Source organism: Lutjanus erythropterus, chromosome 9 (assembly GCF_056507025.1).
Source record: "Lutjanus erythropterus isolate fLutEry1 chromosome 9, fLutEry1.hap2, whole genome shotgun sequence".
Taxonomy (NCBI): Eukaryota; Metazoa; Chordata; class Actinopteri; order Lutjaniformes; family Lutjanidae; genus Lutjanus; species Lutjanus erythropterus.
The window spans coordinates 5,285,960-5,305,435 of NC_139325.1; the positions used below are offsets into that span (position 1 = coordinate 5,285,960).

At 39.4% G+C, this 19,476-nt stretch overlaps 1 protein-coding gene across 7 annotated transcripts in view; it reads left to right on the forward strand.

Moving 5' to 3' along the window:
• The window catches only part of adgrb1a (adhesion G protein-coupled receptor B1a), a 237,656-nt gene that overhangs the window by 197,998 nt on the left and 20,182 nt on the right, over positions 1 to 19,476 (forward strand). For 6 of the 7 annotated variants that reach the window (XM_084725975.1, XM_084725981.1, XM_084725978.1 and 3 more), the window contains 5 exons: positions 496 to 598; positions 1,560 to 1,710; positions 1,800 to 1,869; positions 2,185 to 2,251; positions 5,199 to 5,284. In XM_084725975.1, coding sequence (XP_084582101.1) covers positions 496 to 598; positions 1,560 to 1,710; positions 1,800 to 1,869; positions 2,185 to 2,251; positions 5,199 to 5,284 — 477 coding nt within the window. Of the gene's footprint in view, positions 1 to 495; positions 599 to 1,559; positions 1,711 to 1,799; positions 1,870 to 2,184; positions 2,252 to 5,198; positions 5,285 to 8,038; positions 8,120 to 19,476 lie in introns of all 7 variants that reach the window. The other variant, XM_084725977.1, reaches the window with a different exon arrangement.

Genomic DNA, 19,476 nt, shown 5'->3' on the forward strand with positions numbered 1-19,476 from the left:
AGATCAGCCTGATGTTGTCCTCATTGACTCTGGTGGTTTCTAATGTGCCTGAAAACACTGGCTGCGTCTTGACGGCCGTCGTTGCGGGTTAATAGATGTCAACTCATCAGACGTTTGCTCCGAGGAACGCCACATACTGGCAGCTGCATCTTGACTGCTACTTTGAGCCGTGTGACATGTTTGGGGTGTTCGGCGGGCATCAATTAACACAAATTATTTAAGGACAATCTGCAATGCAGCCAATGTGTGCTGAGCTTAAGGACGAGGACATCATGTTCCCACATAGCTTGTTAGTTACAGAGCTACATCCATGAAAAACAGAGACAGAAAAATGGCTACAAAAATGGTAATAAGCCTTTATAACATGGACACAGCTGCTCAGGGTGCAGAAATAATGGCTAAAGTCATGTACAGCTGAGGATATATATAGGTCCTTTGTACTAGAACCGGTTAAAACCGTGATGAAAGTTTTTCTTTTCTGTCATTTTCCTGCAGGTACATTCGGTCTGAGCGCTCCGTCATCCTCATTAATTTCTGCCTCTCCATCATCTCCTCCAACGCCCTTATTCTCATCGGACAGACACAAACACGGAATAAGGTAAGGACTAATCCCAAAACCAATGTACTGCTTTATCTATGAATCTGTTTACTCTTCATATTAACATTTCACCATTTACACTAAGTTGGTGAAAGAAGACAACATTTTATTGATGGTAAACATGTCAAATTTAGAAAAACAGTAAACAGTAACCAAGAGGTAAAAAAATCATATGGCAATTATTTTGACTGATATTGCGATTAGTGGGAATGCTCATTTTGCAGTACAATCTTAGTTTTTACTGAGAAAAAACAATCAAAACTGTGATGATGTGATATTTGTTGGGGTCTGTACCAAGCAAGCTTCCTCTCATCTGGAGAACAAGATTTTTAGGCCAGGGGATCTCTGCAGTACCACAGATTTGATTCTGGTTCTGTGATTTGGATAGTGCACTGTTGCCATTTTTTTTGCCATTTTGATAATATTGTAATAGACTGTGGAGCCCTTAGTAACCAGTATAGACTACTTTATTGTTGCCGGTCCCCAGAGTTCTTTAAAAATCTGCTGAATTTTGTGAGTTTTTTCGTTAGCAGAAACTTTAAAAACTTTGCAAAATGTAGTCTACAATAAATTCTTCATTATTTGGGCTTTCCTTTAAGTTTGGCAAGTTATTTCTTTCTTTGTGTAAAAAAACATTGTGTGCGTTTGTTCCAGTGTGTTGGCGGCTGGTGGGCCACCACTTAAAAACAATGCTTTTTGAAAACATGTTTATTTGCATACAGAGCAGGGAAGTGAAACAGCTCCAGCAAATTCTTAATCATTCGTGGTTTGTTGTGAATTCAGCATTAAATGCAAATCATTGAGTTGTTTTTCTAGACACAATTTTGTGTGCTTAGTGCTGTCTGCTTGCGATCAGATCAGAAAAACTTGATAAGATACAAGTATGACCACAGTGATGCAGTTTGCCTGATTCATGAACTTGTCTTCTCTGTCTTCTCCCTGTCTTCTCCTGCTGTTTCAGGTCCTGTGCACCCTGATTGCCGCATTTCTTCATTTCTTCTTCCTGTCCTCGTTCTGCTGGGTTCTGACGGAGGCGTGGCAGTCGTACATGGCGGTGACGGGCCGCCTGAGGAACCGCATCATACGCAAGCGCTTCCTGTGTCTCGGCTGGGGTGGGCCTCCTGTCTCTTTGTCCGTCATGCCGTCCATCTGATCGCTGTCATTTCTCTTGCGTTAATGTCCAGTTTCGTTCTCCTCCCAGGTCTCCCTGCGCTAGTGGTGGCGATCTCAGTGGGATTCACAAAGGCGAAGGGATACGGAACGCCAAGCTAGTAAGCATGCTTTCCTATCCATCCTCAGTTTTACTGTATATACCTCCTCTTTAAGTATTTATGCAGGGGTGTTACACATGGTTGGGGGTTTATGTCTGCAGCATAATTAACCTCTCTCTTCCTCTGTCTCATCTATCTTTTACCATCCTCACTCTTGTCTTGCATTCGCTCCTCTACCTTTCACCTCATTCCATCCCTCCTCTTTTACAACCCTTCATCTCTCCTCCCTCTCCCCTGCCCCGTTCCTCCATCATATCCGTTTCTCCTAATCATATCTCTCTTTATCGTCTGTATTTTCCTGCTCCTCTCTTGTAGCTGCTGGCTGTCTTTGGAAGGAGGTCTCCTCTATGCATTTGTTGGACCTGCTGCAGCTGTTGTCTTGGTATTTCCTCTTTCCTCTTTAGTCTGCCTGTGTTGATTTTGCCTTTAAAACCTCTGCACTCCTTCAAAAGTAGACCGTAGCAGGTGCTCCCATTGTGTGTTTTCATACAGTCACTTTAAAAAAAACAAAACATATTTAGTCTGCTTTTTGCATCTAGTGATCTTTAACAGAAAAAAGCATATTTAGTCTGTTTTTTCCATCCAGAGATTTATAATAGAAAAAGCCATATTTAGTCTGTTTTTTGTATACAGGGATTTATAATAATAAAAAAAGGATATTTAGTCTGCTTTTTTCCATCTAGGGATTTATAATAGGAGTAACAATAACAATCCTAGTAATAATGTAGAAATCGTGTCAAACTGTGTTTTCATTCAAAAGAAATTGTAAAATATATAGTAATAAAAAATATGGGGATTAAATAAAACAATATTAAAATGAGAACATATACTAAACATAGTCAGCAGTCGTTGTAAATAAAATTCTCTACAAATACGTCCTTGACAAATACATTTAAACGGTGGTGGTCACAGAGTTTGTGCATTTTAAAAACACTTCTTTTAGTGATCATTGTTAGATAATTAGAATAGAGTGGTTTGTTGTTGTGTCGTTAAATAATTATATAACAGTTTGCCTAAGAATAGTAGACAACAGTGAAGTTAATAGCCTGTGTCTCCTCCTTTTCCCCGTTTACTTTGCTTCTTCCTCCCCCCTCCTTGTTTATATCCTCTTTTCCATTCCTAGCTCTTTCTCTCCTTGTCTTTTCTTTTCTTGTCAACTTTCTCCTTTACTTCTTGTCCTCCCGTTTTCCTCATTAACTTCCTCATCCTTCTTTACCTTATTTAGTTCATCTTTTTCTTCCTTGGTTCTTTTTGCTTCACTGCCTCTATCTTTCCTTATTTACCTCCACCTTTTCTTCTCTCTCTCCTCCTTTTCTTGTTTGTTTTCTCGACTTTTTTGCCCCTCTTATCCTTCCTTACTGTTTTATTACCTGCCTCCATCTGTCCTTGTTTACTTCCTCCCTGGCTCTTCCTTTTTCTTATTGACCATCTCTTTTTTCTTTCTTACCTCTATTTGTTCCCCTTCCTCCACCTGCCATGGCTTGCTTCTCCTCTGCTGCCTTTACCTCACAATTTCCTTCCTTACTTCTTAATTTCCCTTACTTCCCTTTCCCTTTTCCTTATTTACCTTCTCTTTTCCTTCTTTAATTATTTTTCCTCCCTACCTCCTCATATCCTTGCTTGCTTCTTCCTTCCTGCTTTTTGATATCTGTTTTTTACGCCCCCTCCCCTACTCCTTTCTTTTCTTCTCTGCCTCCTGCTTTTCTTGCTTGCTTCCTCTTTGTTTCTTCATTTTCCTTATTTGCCCCCACTTTTCCTACTTTACCACTTTTTGCTCCCTGCTTCCACATTTCCTAGTTTACTTCCTCCCTGACTCTTCCTTTTCCTTATTTACCTCCTCTATTCCTTCCTTGCCTCTTTTACTTCCCTGCTTTCTTCCTATCCTGGCTTTCTTCCTCCTTCCTGCTTTTACCTCCCCCTTTCCTTTCATACTTTTTTTTTTCCTGCCTCCTTATTCTTTGCTTACTTCTTCCTTTCCTTCCTGCTTTTTCCTTTGCCTTACTCACCTCCTCTTTTACTTCCACTTGTCCTCGCTTATTCCTCCTCTCCATATTTGTTTATCCCTGCTGCCTACGGTCCTCATTTACTTCCTTTTTTACTTCCCTGCTTCCTGTTTTTCCTTATTTGCCACAGCTTTTCTTTTCTTATTTTATATTATTAAGCATTTCTTCAGTGTCACATTGTGTTTTTGTGTATCTGCTTACCTAATTACATTATCAAAAGTAACTAACTTTAGCACAAATATGAAAATAATAAGTAATTATAGGACCCTGTATGTTTTGCTTTACAACACAGACAACCACCATGGCAACCAGCATTTGGTCTTTTATACCATAGTGATGAAAAAACATGTATTAGGACACATTAAACATAATTATAGTCCATTTTAATCACCGTCTAAAATCACTGTTCAAGCTAATGTGCTCCCAAGTTGTACCAGCATAGAAGATAATGGACTCTGCAGCAGTTACATTCAGATTATATATCTGATGTTCTTATTAGAATGAATAAAGTATAATTAGGGTTCCACCTTCTTACAGATGCTGTTTAAATTAGAACTGCATTAACAATAAAAATCATGGAGAAATAAATTCATATAATAACCGTCACCTCAGTGCCTGTGATGCTGAACCTACGTCTGAGGTAAATCACAGACGTAAACCGCTGGCAGCTCACACGCTGCAGGGACACTCTGTACCTGTTTCACTAATCAAACCCATTAGATACACTTTCAGCGATTCACTTCCCGGTGCTTCTTCTCTACCTTCCCACCTACATGTGAACAGCTTGTTTTGGGTGTCCTCTTTGCACAGACTGCCTCACTAATAAAGAGCTGCTGCTCCACTTGGCACCCATGTACTGTAACCGGAGGCCCGGCCCACTCTGAGCAGCATCAGAGCGGCTCATACAAGAGATTTTTATAGACTGTGAATCCTAGGAGCAGTAAAAAAAAATTGTAGGAATTACCACAATCAAGGATACCCCCCTCCCCCCACCTTTGATTTCACACTGCTCATATTTTATGGATGACTTTTTTCTTTTTTTTTTTTATTTCTAGCACACTGTATTTATATGTTAGAAATCCATCCTTCCAACTATTTTTACCTCTCATGCTTCATTGGTGCCTTGTCACTAACATTTAAGAAGTCTAGTATTTACAGTGCACAGCCTACAGTAAGTACAGCTAGCGTGTGAGCAAGCATGCTGCCATCATCATCATCATCATCACCATCCATCATCATCATCATCAGAGTAGAGCTGCATGTTGTGAAGTAATTGAAGAAAGTGTCTTTGCTCTGCTTTAATCCTGTGCCTCTTCTCTTCGGCAGGTTAACATGGTTATTGGGATTCTCGTTTTTAACAAACTGGTGTCCAAAGACGGCATTACTGATATGAAACTAAAGGAGAGGGCGGGGTATGCCTTATACCACACATCCATTATACACAGCGACCTATAACCAGCCTCACGACTCAGCCAGGGGGGAGGGACTAGCGCAGTTATTGGCTCCCTGCCTCAATTTATCCTTGGCCATCATTTCAGAAATCAGACTGGCAAATTGGTCGAACATGACGCTTCATTTTTAACACCAGGAGGATGAGGAGGACAAGGAAAAAGATTAAGAAAAGCGACTGAATTAATCAAAAATAAGATAAGAGAGCAAAAGAAAATGTGGTCTCTCATATAGCTTTAGACTGTGATCAATGCTTCAGACTTAGAGCTAAACGGAGGAGAGAAAGATGTGGGGAAGGCTGTCTGGTTATTGGTCCTGCACAGACTGAGCAAGATGATGACTCATCTCATTGCTTTTCTTTTGAGTTTCAAATGTGTCGCATTTTCCTCCAGCTGCTCTTTGTTTGCAGGTGTTGCTATTGATGTAAATTTCTGTAAATCCATCTGTGTCCTTTTTTTCTCCTGTTTGGTTGTTTCTCTTAAAGGGAAGCAGGGTTTGCTTTTAAACTTTCAGACCTCACAAAAAAAAAAATCTATTCATTTTCCTACAACTTTGGTTTGATTTATTTGTAGCTCTGTCCATCAGTTCTTGTGGTAACACTGTACGTAAGACAATCACTGCTGAGGCTGCAAAACATGATGATAATGCAATCAGAAAAATCTAATCTAATCTAAATGCAGTGTTGTCATTACTAATAGAATTAATGGTCAGACCTACACAAATAAAAACAAATTCTAATACACCATAATTTTTCTTTAAAATCTTATAGAGTTAAGAGTTAACCTGACAAACCAGTTTTCTGATTTAAACTATGGGGCTTTTTTCTTGTTATTATTTTGTAAAAGGAACAGTCCAACATTTTAGAAGAAACATCAGTCTGCTTTGAGTCTTAGCTAAAATAAGACCAGAAGATCAATATAAAGTCTATACACTCTCAAATAAATGTGCTAACTTGAACTCTCAGTTTGTCCCCATAAGAGAACCCGTTTTGGGTCCTGGTAGAACCTTTTATAAAGGTTCCACTTAGAACCCTTTCAGCGAGTTCTACCTATAACCCGACATAAAGGATTATACCCAGAGCCATCTGTGAAAGGTTTCACCCAGAATTCCCTATAAGAGGTTCTACAGAAAACCCTTCTGTAGTTTAATGGTTCCTGTCAGAACACTCTCTGGCATTCTATTCAGATCATTTCCACCTTCTAAGGGTGCTAAAAAGAACTCAGTCAGGGGGTTCTACCAAGAATATTTTTATATTACAAGGGTTTCATAGAGAACACATTCAAGGGGATCTAGCGACATCCTTATTATAGTCCATGAGTTTTATCTAGAACAGACCCAAGGAGGTCTACAGAGAACCTTTTTATATAATGATTAAAAGAACCCTTCACAAAAGAGTTCTAGAAGGATCTCAGCAGTTCTTAAAGAACTGTACCTAGAACCATCTGTAAAAGGTTTCACCCAGAACCCCCATGAGAGGTTCTACAGAAAGCCCTTCTATGAGGTGATGGTTTCACCCAGAACCCTCTCTGGTAGTTCAGTCCATCATTTCCATCCTCTAAGGGTGCTAAAAACAACCCACCCATGGGGTACTGCTGAGAACCCTTTTATATTCCATGAGTTGTATCTAGAACCCTCACAGGGGTTTTTTACCAAGAACCCTTTTATATTCCAAAGGTTTTGTCTAGAACCCACTCAGGGTTCTTACTGAGAAACCTTTAATATAATAGTAAAAAACACCCTTGATGAAAGAATTCTTCAAGGATCTCAACAATCCTCAAAGAACTTCTTCACCCGCAAATGGTTTAGAGCAGAACCTGGGCCCCTTCAGGGAGAACCGTTTTGGAACCTTATTTTTAAGAGTGGAGCCTAGATTAACATGAAACCAGATAACAAAACAAACTGCTGACTTAGCTCTGTGACAGTTGTTTGCTATGTAAGCACACACATAGTGCAGTGACTTCATGCATGTTATTACAATAGCTGCATTTACATGGAGTCTAATTTTCCACTTATAATCAAAATAATATCCCAAACAGAATGAATATGCCTCATGTAACCACCTCAATCAGAAGAGACTGTGTCTTTGTCTCTGCACCAGAAGTCCAAAACTTAATTGTGTTCAGCTTCTGAAGCTTGAAACAAAATTAGCTGGCAGCCATACTGAGGAAGCTACGCTATGAAAACAACAGCACGATTGAAAGAGACACGGTAACAGTGGCCTGGTAAAGAAACACTGCTGCCAATGTTACGATGGTAGAGGACTGTCAGCCATCGACCAACCCTAGTTAGTATGACAACTGTGGAGTTGTTGAAAAGCTGTATTACATTATTCTAAACACTTCCCAGGATCTTCTCTGAAAGTGGTTTGGCAGCATACCAAAATCCAAAATGTTGGAGAGCTCCTTTTTAAACCATGTTTTTTTTTTGTAAAGGACACATTGAATATTTGGCACATTGTCACTGACTAGGCACCTTGAGTCTAAAAAAGTTCTAGAACTTTTGGTGTCAGCCTCAAAAAACAAATAGTTCAAAGCACAGAGCCCACATGCACCCTGCTCCCCTTTACCCCGCAGGCTGTTCTGTCTCCATTGGCATTGTTGGTGCATTCAAATGTTATTTTCTTTTCTCTCTCTGAAAATGTTTGCTTTCTTCAATGACCTCTCTGTTCTACTGTACTTGTTTTTGCTGTCTGAAATGTCATGTTTGCGTTTGCACAGAATCCCCTCTCTCTCACTCAGGGCTCTCCAATCAGGAACACATGAGTCTCAGAAGCCCCCTTCCATGTCATCAGTGATTGGGTAAAAAAATACCTGCCCGTCCCACCCTCTTCTTATTGTATGGCTACCAGCCCTGCCCATCACCAAACCTGCTGAATCCTCTAGCAAGCACCTCTGATTGGCTTACTCTTACTTCCTGCCTATTTACCTCACTATTTCACTATTGACCTCACAATTTATGCTGCCTCTTATTAGCTGGATAGAACATAACACATTACTGCCTCAGGCTCTGAGTGCTTATAGAGAAACTGACTGTTTCAGCAATAACACATACTAGTTGCAGTGCAGTAATATTAATATTTTCTATTTATGTGAATGGTGTGAGCATGTGTGTGCAAGGTTAGTGTGGTCATAATCTCTATAAGAAGCAAATGAATGCAGAATCTGTTGGCAAGGGATGAGATGTTGGTATCTGAAGCATTCTGGTTTCTGTTTGTAGTCCGTTTGTAGTCCATGTAGTATAGACCTATCATGTTTGAGCGGGGTTTGGTTTCATGTAGATAAGCAGTCCAGTGGAGAGCAAAAGAGGCGGAACACACTGACCAATATGCAACATCGTGTTGGTAATCGGTCTGTAAAGAATGAATGGAAGAGGAAGCTTTGGCCCATTATATGGATGTGCACTGGCAGCACTGGCAACACTGGGGGCCCTGCAGGGGTCTTGCAGTAAGCACTGGTTGTATTTGCTGCTTGAAATTTTTTAGCTTTTCTTCGGTTTAAATGTCACCTCGGACAGTTTTTCCCACAGTTCATTTCATGCAGTAAAACTCAAGTGAAGTGATTCAGTTACTAAAAAGGAAGCCAATAAAAGTACAGTTTAATTAGGGGCATCCACAGTAACTGTTAATCGCTTAACCACTGAGAATATTCTTTAACTTGTTGTGCGTGTTGACCTGTTGTTTAATTTGCACACACAAACTAACACTAAAGCTAACTGCTTTGCTAGCTGGTCATCGGAGGTAAAAAATGAAGCTTGGTATGGAAACGTTTCCTTCAGAAAGTCAACAAAGTCAAATGGAAATTGTAAGACGCTACTAATGGTTTAGTAGTAGTACCTGCACTATGCCGTACCACTTTAAGAACAAGCATCCGGCTGCCATGCCTGAATATGACTCGCAGCCAAAGACTACGTGGCTGCTAGCTGAAGCGAGAAAGTGTGATGCTGCGATACGCGCCAATCCCAGGGCATCACGCAGTTGATGTACCGAATGATTGAGACGGATAGCCTGCCAATCAGTGTAGGAGAGGGCGATGGATTCAAAGAGCTTGTTCGGTACCTCGAGCCTGAGTACGTTATGCCATCGACTGCTACTGTGACTGACTGCAGTGAAAAACATTTTGAGGAGAGGAAGGATGGGCCTGCTGGACACGTCTCACAAACAAAAGCTATATCTCAACTACCTGTCAGTTCATCGCGGCTGACTGGGAGATGCAGTCGAGCGTGCTTCCCACGCAGAGCCGGTCCCTCTGCCTGATGTGTGCTGGGCAAACACCTTGCAGAGAAGCTGACCAGTGCAGAAAATGAAAATTAACTGAAACTGACATCCCCAAATTGTACTGATATTTTTACACTTTGGAAGCAGTATGTCTGAGAAAATTATTTCAACTCAAGGTCTTCATCAGCAACTCAAACTTTCCTATGGATGCTTCAACTGGTTTTGTTATCGTGTTCACAAACAGCTGATTCAGTCTCTGGTTCAGGGTCCTTGCTTCATATTACTGTTCCTTACAGTAATACATATGTATATATGATGTCATGGTGATGTCACGCATCACTCTTCCACCCAGAAGGGCATTCATCCTGTCTTTAGGGTGTGGCAGAGATCTTAGGGAGTTGGAGCGTTGCATCCTTGTTACTTGAAAACTCTTGTTGATGTCTGGACAGGCCCAGCAGACTCCCACTCAGATCCTTTTGGATCAAAACTTGTCACGGCAGGATGCCCCTGTAGCTCAGTTGGTGGAGAGTGCGCCTCGTGTGCTGAGGCTGTCAGCCCTCTGCAGAAGCCACTGATTCGACTCCCGCCTGCAGACCAGTTGCTGCATGTCATCCCCACTCTCTCCACACCTTTTTTTGTCATATCTTCAGCTGTCACCTATCATATAAAAGCCCCAAAAATAATAAAAGTGCACCTTAAGTTAAGATTATTTTGTCTGGTAAGCATTATTTTATTTACCACTGTGTCAAACTCTTCCGTAGTTGCAGCCAGCTCAGTCTCAGCAAAAGCAAAAGTTTTGGAAGATGTGTTCACTTACTTCCCTCTGATTTTTCACAGCTGTCATGTCGCTTTTGAAACAGAATGACTAAGGCATTGTGGGTACGACAGTCCTGGCCATTTTACAAAACCAGCATTAATGAGAAAACTATGATGGGTGTCACTGAACAAGCCCAGGTATTAATATATTACCAGGCATACATCTATTCACATAAGCCACTTACCAGGTAGCAGAAGTATCCTTCTCGTCAGCCAAGTCCTGTTCTAGGAGGATCCCAAGGCATTCACACGAGGACATCCACGCGATACCAAGGATAATCCTCCAGTGTGTTATGAGTCTACCTCTGGGGTCTCCTCCCAGTTGGGCTTGCCTGGAACAACTCCACAGGAAGGCTTCCAGGAGGTATCCTGGTTAGATGCCCAATCATCTCAGCTGGCTCTTTGCTTTATTTGGACATCACATCCTATTTACGCAGCATCCAATAGGACAAATATGTCCAGTTTATATTTGTTCAGACAGAAACAGAGGTATACATAGACAAAGCAAGACAGTAAAAAAATAAAAATAAAATACCACCCTACATCCCAGCCCTTAGTTGGTCTGCTTTTTACAAGATGAATTAGTGTTTCATAGCATGTGTAGTATATGGGTAGCATACATATTTTAACATGTTCAGTATCTTAAAGAGGAAGGCTAATTAAAGAAGAACATGATGTGACTACAGAATTTTAGTTAGTTAGTGGTAGAGAGCATTTCTAAGCAATAGAAACTGTAGATACTTTTTTCAAAATATGACATGGCAGGTTGCCATGTAATGTAAAATTGTACCATCTAACAGAATTAGATTTTTCCCAGTTTAAGGAATAACATTTGACTGGTCTGCCAAGAGCATTCTGCTGTAGGCGTAGGCAATTTCCAGTGTAGGAGGACGCATCTACGGGCAAAGGACATGACATTCAATTTCTTTTTAGTAAACTCAAATTGGCAATGAATGGATATCTGTGCATAGGACCTCTGACATAATTTTGAAAAAGTTTTTCCAGAATCCTGTTAATTTTTAACATGACCAGAGAGTATGTGCAAGACGAGAGGGTGTAGAAGCACATCTATTGCAGGCCACGCTGGTGCCAAGAAAACATTTTTGCTGGTTTGGCTTGGCTGAAGTGCATTCTGTGAGGCACTTTTAATTGTATAAGACTGAGACAAGCACAAGAGGAGAGATAATTAACCTGTAATTTGGGTTTTGAAACTGGACTCCCTGTTCAGCCTTCCGCTCGTGTTTAATTTTGGCAATTTCAGGTAGGTCAGATCTGAGGATGTAGCTGTATAGCTTCGGTGTCAGCCCAGTCAGGGTTTCTGGTTTCTCTAAACTATTTGATGATTCATCAGGGGGCAGCTGAGGGAGTGTGGTGCGATGATCCTTAACAAAAGTGCGAGCCTGGAGATGGCAGAAAAAGTTATTTTGAGGCAGGATATATTTGCTGGTCAGACTTTCAAAGTCTGCAAATGTGCCATGTGCCTTCCAAAAACAGGTTTCTGAATGAGATGATACCTTTGTTATTCCGAAGCGTGTAGGCAGAGTCGAGTTTAGATGGTAAAAAAAAGATGGCTATTGCATAACGGTCCAACAGGACTGAGGTTGAGTATCTTGAAGTGTTTGTGGAACTGTGTCCATATTTGAGTGAGTTGAGAACGCAACTGTTTGATGAATAGTTTGCCGCTGCTGTAGGTGAAATAGTATTTTTGTACATTTGGTGCCCAGTAGTAAAACTACTTTATTAGGAAGGCCCAGTCCACCATCCCATCTTGCTGCTTGTAGAGCACTTTTTCTCATTCTTGTCACTTTGCCTGCCCATACAAATGGAGGAATAATTTTATCAAGCTGCCTGAAGAGTGATTTTGTCAGAAAGAGAAGAAGGCACTGGAAAAGAAACAGGAAAAGCATTCATTTTTATAGTTTTCACTCTACGGGACATTTTTGTAGGACTGTTTTCACTTCATTTAATAGTTTGTTGAAGTTGTTTTTATGAAGCACCTGAAATAAATGTCTCAACAGGCTTTTTTCAAAATGACAGAGCAGCTCTTCCACTCCGACCTCCCTTCAGGTGCCTGAACTCCTTGGTGTATCTCTGATGCTGAGCCCCTTGCATTAATTGGCACATTTGGGGAAATGTGTCCTGGTTGGGTCGCCAAAGGCAAACTAAGGACAATTCAAAAGCCTTTGTGGTTCACTTCTAACAGGGATGTCATTTTACTTGGAATAAGGTCATGGGAGCCAAACTTCCTGCAGAATATTCTGACGACTGCATCCACTGCCGTGGCCTCCAGTCAGAAACAACATGGGGCCACTACCATGTGGATTTACCCTCTGTAGCAGAGTCCTCTGTAGCAACTCCATGCAACATGTCTGGAGATCATCAGTAGACATCTGATGCACTCACTTCTTCCTAACTCTACACAACTATATATTTTTTTCGTTTTCAAACATGAATTCTTTTGCCCAAACCAGTGCTGCTCCACATCCTACAGGTAGTAGTAGAAGTGTTAGCTTTCTCATTGGTCATGGTCAGATTTGAGAATGCAGATGTGGACATGTTGCCACAAGGGATGTGCACGATTAGTCATGTAGGAGATTAAACATCACCACCCTCTCCTCAGAAACGTAGAAAACTGGTGCCTCTAAGATGTTAGCTGCCAAACAGTGGAGTTAACATTATGTTGTTTAATGTGCTGTTTTCATAATGCGTGGTACAAAGCGTCACACATTTCAGCAGTGTTTAAAATGCAATTTGGTTACTGAAGAATGTGTTTAACAGCTTCAAATGACTCTTAATACATGCAGTATTTTTTTCAGACAATGTTTAACATGATCAATTGTAAGCAGAGTGTTTTCTTACTTTCAGAATAGTCAAATGGTCTAAAATTATTTCTCTTTTAATCAACAGGGAAGTTACTCGCCATGGACATGCGAAGTTGTCACTCCAAAGTTGTCACATTCAGTAGCTTGGTTGGCGGCCCTATGCTTCGAACTATGCTGTAGATGCCCCTCTCTGTCATGCACAGGGCTCCACCATCAAGTTGACAGTGATTAATATGCAACATCTGGGTAGACTTTCAAAATAAAAGCACCAAAACTACTAAGTTAAGTTTATGAAAAAAATTACTTTGGCAGGGTTAGGAATAGATCATGCTTTGGGGTAAAATAAGTATGTTAAGTAAGTTACGTGTGCAAGCATGTAATGTAACGGTATGTAACATCTTAAAAAGAAGCCAGCAGTGACTACTGTTTTTTCAAGGGACACAAACCGCAGTCTCCTGGATGAAAGTCCTAGCTTTGACCCATCCATCCACCCCACCTCCTTCAAATGCAGACTTTCTTGTTCGCTATACTGCACCAACTGATTTCAATGGCACATTAATATAAGGTACAACATAACGCCAGAGGGGCACCTCCATATATGACCCTAGAGGGGTACCTACAGCATCATAGTTTAAAGCATAGTGGCACTGTCCAAGCTGCTGCATATGACGCCTCGGCAGTAAGAATAAGTTGATATGTTGAGGCTGCTCAGGCTTATTAGTTAATTGAATTTGATTTGACTGGTTTGAAATGACGTTCGGTTGTTTGTGTTGCTGACCTTGTGGTGATTAGACATCCTGTAGTCCTCTCTGTGGTGGACAAAAAAAAGGAACGTTTTTTTTTTTTTTTTTTTTTTTTCCCAACGTTTGGTGACCACCCTCTACCGACTCACCTCCCCAGCATGTGTTTCTCAAGGTTCAAATGCAAAACATGTTTAATGAAGCTAATTAATTTGTGCAGCATCTAATTAAGGGTGCAGCAGCATCTGCAGCAGGCAGGTCTGCTCACACCTCAGAGACGGGCCTCGCTGCTGAGTCTCCTTTACCACCAAAATTAGAGGTTAATTCACTGAGAAAATTAAAACAGACAGGAGAGGCATGAATATAAATCCAAGAAGCGCTGGAGTTTGTTCCTGCTTTACGCTCGCTTAAATGCTTTCAATCATCAAACTTGTGTATTTACAGGTTGTAACAGCAGGTTAATCAAACATTAAGCTTTTAGATGAAAAGGCTTTTGTAGCTTTAACCCTTTGATGCACAACATATGAACACCCCTTCTAATGCGCAACATGGGTCAAAAATGACCCACATTCATTTTCTATGTGTTTTCAGGCTGGGTGAGTGTTTCTTTGCTGTATTTTTTTAAAATCAATTTATTTTATTATTAAATGTCCCAATTATAATTTTAATATCTTGTTTTTGATTAGTATAAGGTCAATGCTTCCATTGTCTGTTTATTATTTTAGGAATAAAAATAGATTTTGGATTACTACACCACATGGGTCAAAAATGACCCATTTATCCAAGTGTGATTTTGAATTAAATTACTTCATACTATAACAATAATTTGCTTCAACTAATCACTTTAGCAATGCTTTGGGCCAAATAATCGTACATTTTATATTTGAAATGTGTTTATTTGTCGTACACAAACATGGACATTCTGTAGACACATACCTCTGATAACAGTTGAACAGTTGATATTTTAACCATTTTAACATCTGATTTGTGACCAAATAAAATATAACAACTGATCACAGTACATATTGAATAGTTTAACAATTGTAATCTTATTTGTGACCAAATACAATAAAACACAACTGATCACAGTTTTCATGATGCATTTACAGAAGCTTGTAACTCTCTGAAACCATCTAATGATGCACTGACTTCCTTGTAGAACCACTCTGCTACACAAAGCCTATAGAAACACCTATAAATCTTCAGCATAGAAATACAATCAAAAACAAAAAGGACAGCTGTTGTCATTTTCTGATGTAACTGTATTAAAATCACTGCATAAAATTAGATTGAAGATAACTGTAAGGAGTTCTCCAAGTCTGTTAAATAACTGAGATTTCTTTCTGTCTTCAGGAGCAGTATTTTTCTATTAATTATGTGGTATTTTTCACCCGGATAAAAACAATCCAACTTAAGCTACTTAACTTAACTTAAGCTAACTTTAAGCTACCTGGAATAATGAATAATTATAATAACATCTTGAGATTTAATTTTGTCTTTCTCCTGCCGTCACCATTACCGCTTTTTGTTTGAATGAAAGAGTCTGGACGTATTTCTGCTTTTACATCAGTCCCATTTGAGAGGAGCTACTGTGATTGGTTTCTTTCTGTGAGGAACACGTCATGTGACCAATTGCATTTAAGAAAAGAAGAAGCAGCTGACTTCAACGATGTGCTCAGTCAAAAAGTAACAACAACCTTCCTACAAATGTAGTGGACTCAAAAGTACAATATTTGTCTTTGAAATGTAGTGGAGTGAAAGTAATAAGTTTCCAAAAAAACAAATACTCAAGTAAAGTACAGATACATAAAAAATGTACTTAAGTACAGTACTCAAGTAAATGTACTTCACTACTGTCCACCACTGAACATAACACATCTGATTACAGTAGACTGCTAACAGCCATTTCAATTCTTACATCCCTCACAAATGACCACGATTTTCGATGAACAGCCATGATCTGAATATAGAAAAGCAAATGCACAAAATATTATCATCAGTATACAGAGACAAGCTTGATAGTGAGGCAGCCAGGGTTTATTATGATCTTGAGGCATTTCTAGTGACAGGATCTGTCAACTGTCGCACTAGTTTAGCTTTATTTTGGTGTCCTAGCTAAGATAGCTTGCTAGCTACAATATAATATGCTATAATACAATATAGCTAATTGTATTGAATATATTTTCCTCTCTGACAAGTAATGGACTTTTTCTCAAGGTAGCAGTTACTTTGACAAGTCTAACTAGCTAACTAATAGGCTAGTTATTTTTCTTTCTGAGATAAGTAGTCTAATGTACTTATTTAATAGACTGTATGACTAATTCTCAAGGTAACTTAAACCCTTATCAATTATCATATACTTATGTTTCACAAGTCATCAAATGTCAACATCTAACTAACAGTAGCCTATTGAAAATGTTTCCCTTTCTGACAAGAAATGGAGCTACTTAGTCTTCAAATTACCTTAAACATAATCAATAATTATGCAGAGTTATCACATCAAATTTCTTATCAGGTAAGATGATAATTATTGTAAAATAAGACTTACATGTTTCAGGTCTTCAAATAGTTCTCCACAGTGGGCTACAGTAAATACTGTATGTTACACAAATGTGGGTCATTTCTGACCCATGTGTGAAAACTTCATGAAGACTGACAAAAGCTATGCTTATTCATAAAGGAAGAACAGAACACTTAATATGATGATTTGTGCTAAATAAAACAATTAAAATTTACTGAATAGTTGGATTAATAAATGATGAAATACATAGATTATAAACATTCAGCATAGAAACACTCAGCCATACATGAAATAACATGGGAAATGGATATGGGTCATTTTAGACCCATGTTGCGCATTAGAGGGGTAGTGATATAAAAAGTGTTTTTATTCAAAATGTAAAAAAGAAAAATATACAAGAAGGATGAATTATGATCAAAAACAAGTTAATTGAGGAATACCTGGAATGCTGAGTAATAAAATTAATTAATTGCAAAGATACAGCAAATAAAAACTCAGTCGGGTCACTTTAGACCCATGTTGTGCATCAAAGGGTTAACAAGTACTTCCAGTCCCAGAGTTCCATTTGATGCAAAGCTTTGGAACATCTTGTAAAGCTTACAGAGGGTTTGTTTGACTTAGGGAGTCGATTCTACCGCATCAATTTGATGTTTGTCCATACTGGATATGTATTTATTTAGCTCCATGCACCTCACCCCACCTGACCAATCACCCACCCACCTTTCCCCTCTCGATTCTTAAGTCCAGGGAAATGGTGTAGTATTTCAAAAAGTCTTGATTGCTTTTTAATATCACTGCCTGCGGCCTACATTTAGCTGCTGTATTGCCCTTTTACTTGAAATTGAATTTCTTCCATTATGTGATTTTTAATCCAGACGTCCAGGGGCTACAGAAATCGATTCCCTTAGCTCTTCAGCTTTAATTGTTGTTTAGCAGGAGGCCATATGGTAACAGATTAGTTTGTTATTACTTGTCAATATCTCCAGCATTGTAGTCAGTCTTTGTCTAGCACCGACAGAGCAGAGATATACAGAGTTATAAATGGAATCCTGGTGGTTTTGGGGAGCTTTAGGAGCTTTCAGTGTTGGAAGGAAAAAATGTTACCATACCTGGAAGTCAGCTGTTGCTTTCTTATTTGGTGTATACTGCTTCTATCCTTTAGTGAGCTCATTAAGAGCAAAATCCAGCCAAATAACAGCTTTCAGTGATCATCATTAGATCCGTTTTTGTGATTAACTGGCCAGAGGCAGACGACGGGGCATCACAGTGAGATATTTCTAGCTCTATAGCTATGATGGATGCTACAGCGATCTAGAAAATCAATAGCAAACATCAGATTTCGGTGTCAGTCTTCACTTGAGGCCGACATGAGAAAGATGCAACGTTATCAAAGGTATCTGAGAATAAAAGTGAAATCACTTACTGGACAGAATTACAGTTGGATAGAAGTTGGGGGAGCTGCTACTTTATTTCCAGAGGTATTTTTCTTGGCTATGAGTTCCCATTTGGAAGTTATATTTTCAGTGTTCCTGGGTAGAAACCAACATGTTGAATATGACAGCTCACTCAGTGGCCCAATGCTTCAAACTGTGATTCTCTATAGCTTTCTAGCATTTATTTTGCACATGCGGGACTCTGCATTCAAGTTAGCATTAACACACATGCAACATCCAAGTAGACTTTCAAAATAAAGGTACAAAAACAGCTTGCTTGGGTTTAGGAAAATGTTATGATTTAGTTTTAAATAAATCCACTGGTTGTGTAAGTTAACGTATGCAAGGTCTCTTATGTATATTAAAAAACTTGACTTATGTGCTGTATGTAAGTTAACAAGAAGTCAACGTTAACTATTGGTCTCTTGGGTGAAAGTTTTGTTTGTTTTACCCATCCATCCACCACACATCCTCCACACGAAGACTTTCTCACTTCATACTACGTCATCTGACTTCAACAGTGTATCAAAACAATATTGTGATTTTATTGCAATTAATTGCCATGAATGTGTGGAACTTTTGCTAAAGCGAGGACACTGTTCACATGCGCAAAGTGGAACAGAGAAAATTTAAAATACTTGTTGTAGGTAAAACACTGCACCATAGTTGCACTCAACATTAGCAGTGCTCACAACACAGTATTGAACTCAGTGATAAGACTTGGGCAAGAAACAGGAGTATCCACAAACCCCCAGGTTAGTGAAGTTTATTTGGAAGCAAATTGTACATTGTGTAGATTCAGTCTAATCATCTGAGCACTCTGTTACAACTGTTTCTTGCTCTGTTGGAACTATTTTTTTTACGACATCACTGTGTTCAGAGATCTCAGCAATTACTTTAATGAGTACAGTGTTGTCACGACCAACAGAATCAATAAACAGGAGAACAAAGTAAAGCCACATCACTAGAAAATATATATTTTTATGTACACTGGCTTATATCTTAGACTTTTCATCAAAAAGACAGACATTTTTAATCACAGTCTTTTATCTTGATGATTGAACAACAGATCCAGTGCTCCAACTGTCTGTGTGCTACATGTAAAATGAAGGCCTCAGCTCTATGGGGAACGTCTGGTAGAAGGAAGGCAGACAGTTTATTAGCAGCTAAATTGCTTGTCATAATTTAACATCTGTAATATAATGAATGTATTGATGTTGTGTATTCTTTCATCAGCAACTGGGGCAGTATTTTTCCTTTGTGAACACTCACTGTAATGACTGATGGAACCAGTCGCTTGCACGTGTGTATGTGCTTTCATGAGAGTGTCTGTGTGTGTGTAAACGTACTCGGCATTGTTGGTAATAAGCAGTTAGTACAGAGTGAGATGACCATGGCTGAGGCACATCATCATAATCAGAGCGGCAGAGATGTAAATCCACGACAGGCAAGTAAAACACACAAAATTAGACATTCAGATGAGGCCTTTTTTTGTGTGTTACAAGCAGATAAATGTTTGAGTGGCTGAAATGCAGAAAGTCCAGAGAGGACTCTCAGTTCCTTTCAGGTCATAAAACCAGTCATCAGCCATCATGTGTCACATGAAATAT